A 6,000-nucleotide genomic window follows, 5' to 3' on the forward strand; every position below is an offset into this window, starting at 1 on the left:
CGGTCGCAGCCGATACCGAGCGCAAGCCCATCCTGAGGCGACCCCAGCTCGATCCGAGGTCGCAAGTCTCATATCCGAATTCTAGAGCGCCGAACCACGTCAATCCGATGGGTCTAGATAAAGAGAGGGCAAGACAGATGGGCATGGCGGCTAGGCGGCGCTCCTATGTCAAACGACAGTGGAGCTCGCAGACTGGCCCTCGATAGTGGTGGAGCTTGACGGTGTGATAACACTACCATGGAAAGGCTCGTTGCTTGATTCACTCTCGCTCTTTTTCTCCTCCATGGAACGATCTCTTGCGATTTCAGCAAAAAGTGCCTTTTCCTCCATCATCTCTTTGCTTTCTCTTTTTTTTTTTTATATTAAATTTTTATAATACTTGCCCTATCGGATTGCGTTTGATCGTCCAAATTTCTAGTCGGGTTTAGATAAGATAAGAAATCTAAAGATTTTATTTTAACTTATCTATTATTTGGTAAATTGCTAATTTAAGTCGGATAAGCAAAGGTAAGATGCGATTAAGATCGACCCATGGGCCTCCTTATTCCCCGGATACTATTATTGCTTCTTCTTCGGGAAAAGAAGTTCATGACCCATGGGCCTTCTATCTCCACACGGCGTTGCTTTGTCGGGCTTTCGTCCATTGAGGAAAATTCCCCACTGTTGCCTCCGGTAGTGAGTCCGGGCCTTATCTCAATCCTAGTGTGGCTGATCATCCTCTCGGACTAGCTACCGATCATCACCTTAGTAACTCTAAAAGTAGTGTGAGGCACTAAATCATTTTAAGGTGCATTGTGCATACTTCTGGACTATACGTACAAGGGGTTGAGGCACCTCGTTCGGTGTGAGATTGAGCTTGCAGATGAATAAGGACATAGAGGCGATCAACTTTAGGGCCACACTTGAGGCCGCCACTACCGAAGAGGCAGGTGAGCACGGAGGAGAGGCAGTAATTGTAGGAAAAACTGGTTCTCTTTGTGCGCTGCTCTATTTGGGAAATCTTATCCAGCTCTGTACCATCCCTAGGATATTTATATCTTGATTATAACCCCTCTACCCTATTTTGGATAGCTGTTAAACATTGGATAGAATAAAACATATCACATCCCGACTTTTATCCGGAAGACCAAACGCAACCTCGAGTATATTCACCTCATAGATGGGAATTTTTTAGTCGGGTTATATCCGAAGACACTTGGAATTCAAGTCACCTAAATGCCGGATAGGACCTATTCGGGTTATATCCGGTCTACCTTGTAATTCTCTCTTTCACTATCTTGCTTCCAATGGACTTTTTGTGCTGCTTTTAACGATACAAATTCAATGAAAATTTCAGCTAAATAATGAGATGAGTGGAAGAGAAAATGAGATACTTTTGACAATCTGAGTCAATAAGTTTCATAATTATTAGGGCTAATACCACCAAAAATTTCAAATTAATATAACTGTGTGATATTTACCCTAAATTCATTTTTGTGTCACAAAAAATCCCAAACCAATACATTTGTGCCAAGTCTAACAAAATCTTTGAGTAAAACTAGTGCAAATTTGGCACGGTATACCAGCTTAAGAATTTTTTTTTTGTGACACAAAAATTAGTTTTTGAATAAATATGGCACGAGTATATCGGTTGGTGATTTTTATGATATTAATCCTTATTCATATTCTAATTCATTGGACTTGGTTAAAAAAAAGATTTATGCATTTATTATGACATATTTTGGCCAGAATGGCACTTAATTATCTCGTGGACAATTCTATTTTGAGCTCTCTCTCTTTTTTTTTTTTTTACGGGGAAAACCAATTTACCTAAATAAATATGTGATTAAATGGCACGATTGCATAAAACAAAATCTAAAAATCACATCGAAACAAATTCGAAAAATTCAAGGCCAATCCATGCCAATGTCCCCAATATGAATCCACCATTTCAGTAAGGTCTTGCAAATGATTGCGTTACAAGAGTTGCAATTTTCATTCTGGCAATCCATAAATTAGAAGCATCTTCTCAGGAAGTATATAAAATTCCCAACCGCATCATGGGGCCCCAAAAAAAAAATTAAGGAATTCGTAATTATTCCCAGTTGCCCATAACTTTGTCGGAAACATAGAAATTGAAAAAAAGAAAGAAAAGAAATACAACGAATAGATTATGTCTACACATGATCCTCTGACTTTCCAACCCACCGACCCCCCGTTTGATAATTGAGGATCGAGAGCCAGTTAACATCTAAATACTTTCCCTCCTCTTTCCTCCTTCACCTGTCACTTGAGGTGTCCTTTCGCCATTTTTCTTTCTTTTATTTCTTTCTTTTTTTATTTTTTTTCCTTCTTCCTTGGCCAGTCGATGGCCACGGTGACAGCCGAGGACTAGCCACGGGTGAGGGACGAGCTCAACTTGCCGCCCGAGGCCTGCGAGGCTCCTCACTTGCCCATGGCCAGCCGTCGTCGTGGTCGACGAAACCGGCAGAGGAAAAAAGAAAGAAGGAAAGAAAATAAATAATTTTAATTTTAATTTTTTTTTGTTAATTTTCTCCAAAAAAATCAAATTAGATTTTCTATACCAAAATTCAGAAAATGTTTTCCATTTGATTTTCAGGTCCTAGTCAAGCACCGAGAAATATTGTCATTTTCATGAAAAATGACTTTCTAAAAGATATTTTCTAAAGATGCCTCATTTTCCGCGGAGCAGACGGAACCTAAATTAGGAATACATAGGATTATGGCACATGAGGGACATGTCACATCTATTGTCTAATTTTTGTAGGGGACCACTGCAAAAACCGTTCTTGACTTTGCCCTCCATATCAAATACCCTCTTACATTTTTTGCATCTCCCAACTTAAAAAGAGCGACCCAATTGCCAACAACGACACTCTCGCCCTCGCTCGCCGCCGCGCCTCGCCCCTCTTGTCCATGTCTTTGTTTGTGCCAAGATCGTTTGTGATTCGCGATGGCGGGAAGCTGCGAGAGGTCAGCCACGAGCTCCCCGAGCTCACCATGGCCGCGGCCAACCCGCGAGCCTTTAACGAACTCGGAAGCCGCCAAGCTCTGCAGAGCTTGGACATGGCCGCATCGACATTGATTTGCCCTCGATCTGGCATGATGACTGTCGCCAGCTTCAAATTTGAGGTTGACGACAGCCTTCTAAGGAGCAACAGCGGCTCGCCCGGAGGAGAGGGCGAAACATGGTGGGGGTTATGTCGAACTGGCCAAGTCTCTCTTGCGGGGATGATGAATTTTTTGGGGTCGAGGATGGTTTGGTAAATAAAATGATAATATGATCAATTATATGTGGGTAAGAGATGCAATTAGGCGATATTAGTTCCCAATCTGGTCCAGTGCCGCCACGGAACCGGGAGCTGGATCGGGAGGACAGATTATCGATTTCAAGGACCATGATCCAGATAGGAAAGATTGGTTTCCAGTTTCAAGGACCGGGAACCGGATCGGAAGGTCCAATCATGGGACCAATCGCTTTTCTTTTTTGTAATTTGTAGTTAATTTTTTCTAGTGAACAACGTATTCATTGGACCACATCTGGTTAATTACATCGCGTTGTCGCTAAACTTGAAATTCATACCAAGCATCCTAACTATCTTAGGTTTAGATATACATTTAGGAATTTTTGAATTTTTTTCTTACAAAAATATTATTCGGCTAGGTACGCACGGTCCGGTTTCCCCTAGAACCGAAAGCTGGACCGGAGCTCTCAAGGATCGGACCAAATCTTCCGATTCGGTCCAGTCCGAGCGATTTCCAATTCGATGGGTCCATTATGCTCAGCCCTAGGTGCAATCAATCCATTATAAAGAGTGCGGTTGATAAAAAATTCTATAATGCAACCAAAGTATTTGAGAATGGAAATTTTGGTAACTTTTTCTTTCGTAATGTTTGTACGAATGACGTCAAATACCGTAATTGAGTACGATTGGACGCATTACCGAACAGTTCTGGCAAGAATATGCACCGTCGCCGTCATTTTTATGTACATAAATCAAGTTGACCTTGGGGATACACATTCAGCGACCTTAGGAAGGAATTTTAGAATTTGTGGATATAACACAGTACCTGCCACGTGGCTCAATAAATATATTCTATGGGAGTAACTTCCGGTTTGTATTTTGCTTTTTTGAATTCCGTTACTTTCGCCGCTCTCTCGCAGTTGCTCAAATTTATTTTGTCGCTATTAAATCGCTCGCAATCTCGGCCCTTGCCAGCGATCGGTGAGAGCTTCGCGGCCCTCTCCCAATGGCCAAAGAGGGTCCTCGATAAGGGTTCGGGATGAGCATAGTCCGAATTGATCCGGTGGTCTTGATTCTTAATTTTCGAATCGGGAGCAGGTCTGGTTCAATTTTTGAATGGTTCAATGGAATCGATAAAATAAAAATAAAAATAAAAAGAAGATGTATTTAAAAAAGGAACTCGTTCGATGTACGCGTATTTACGTTTGACTTTTCTTACAGAGAAACATAAAATCCCAAGTCTCTTTCATGAATTTGTGGTGATCTTGTAAAAGTCATTTTCACTCGATAAATTACTTGTTTTCTGTCCTTTTCTTGTCATCCGCATTGCATTTTAGTTTATGCTGGTCTTAATGGAAGAATTGGTTGACCGCCAGCCTTTTTCCACCTATCCAACTTGTTCTATATAATCTTTAGCACAGATGAAATCGTCTTACATAATCTCTATCTCTCTCTCTCTCTCAACATGGCCGCGATCTCATCGGAAGCCGCCTCCATGTCGAAGTACCCACCGCTACCGATCGACCTCGGGTTCGACCTCGATGAGGTCTTGATCGACCTAGAGTCCTGTTCTGTCCTCCAACGCAAGATGGACGAGTCTGAGTCGTCGCTCTCGGCCATGCCAACAGTGGCCTCCGTGACCGGAGCTTGCCCGATTTGCATGGAGGCCTTCCGCGGCGACAACAGGCGAGCCTCCTGCGGCCACGTCTACCACGAGCCCTGCATCGCCACGTGGCTCTCGCTCGGTGGCTCCTGCCCCTTGTGCCGCTGCGACATCATCTCCGCCTCCCAACCCTAAACCGGCGACGTCGACCAACTCTTTGACTCCTCTTTGGTATACCGCTCTTCGCCTTTTTTTTTTTCCTTTCCCCTCCTAATTCATGTACTCATGCAGTCATGCTGACATCAATAAATCGAGTTTAGTTCTGTTTTGCGTGTTTGGCCAATTTGCTACATTATATAGAAAACTACTGACTACTCGAAAAATGAAAATTACTCAAAACTCATTCAGAAAACCCACGTGGCGAGCGTCGGCTCGATTTTTTGTTTTTTAAAGGATGATCACGCGTATAATCTTATCATTTTATCTAGACATCTTCGTGAACGCTTAGTATTGCAGCACATCTTAGTTTATTCAACGCGGAATTGTCTAAAGACGACCTTTCATAGAGTTACACCAATAGGTATTCAAGAGAGGTGATTAAGTTCAATAATCTTCGCAAATCAACCAAAAAAATTTTTTTTTGAATAGTTTCATGGAATCTTTCTAGAACCGTCTGGTGTTATTTCTTGTCAACTTGCAATAATAAGTCGCTCAAAATTTATTAGTCATGACTTGGACGAGGCACAAGTTGGACGTGAACGACTCTCTCCATTACTATCAAAATCAAGGAAATGGTCCGTTGTTGTTAATATATATATATAGAGGAGAGACTTGCGGCGCATAGTATTCGAATAAATATTTTTAGCACTCCGAAAGCAATCGCCACGACGATTTCAGAAGGATTTTGTCAACGAGGACGCTCGTTAATCGCCTAATTAACGAAGATTTGTTGTTCTCGATGCATTTCTCCGTGCTATGTAGCAGTCGGAAACATTTCTGTGATGGGCATGATCAGTAAGTGCTCGGGACACTCGTTAACAAGACCCATTTAGGGAAGAACGCGATGCTTAGAATCGGTCGCCGACACGAATCGACTAAGATTCCGCTAGCCATTAGGTCGAAAGCTTGGTGCGGCGGGTTTTCCATTCGGAC

The 6,000-nt window shown here is 42.4% G+C and overlaps 1 protein-coding gene across 1 annotated transcript; it reads left to right on the forward strand.

The window, feature by feature from the left end:
- Positions 1 to 4,710: 4,710 nt before the first annotated feature.
- On the forward strand, positions 4,711 to 5,043 carry LOC115740579 (probable E3 ubiquitin-protein ligase RHC1A). The gene has a single exon (XM_030674084.1). It carries the CDS (start codon positions 4,711 to 4,713, stop codon positions 5,041 to 5,043), a length of 333 nt encoding a protein of 110 aa, XP_030529944.1.
- Positions 5,044 to 6,000: the final 957 nt, after the last annotated feature.

The sequence above is a fragment of the Rhodamnia argentea genome, chromosome 4, assembly GCF_020921035.1.
Source record: "Rhodamnia argentea isolate NSW1041297 chromosome 4, ASM2092103v1, whole genome shotgun sequence".
Taxonomy (NCBI): domain Eukaryota; kingdom Viridiplantae; phylum Streptophyta; class Magnoliopsida; order Myrtales; family Myrtaceae; genus Rhodamnia; species Rhodamnia argentea.

Excerpts from the sequence above, each read along its gene's own strand:
- LOC115740579 (XM_030674084.1), top strand. The coding sequence starts at position 4,711 with ATGGCCGCGATCTCATCGGAAGCCGCCTCCATGTCGAAGTACCCACCG.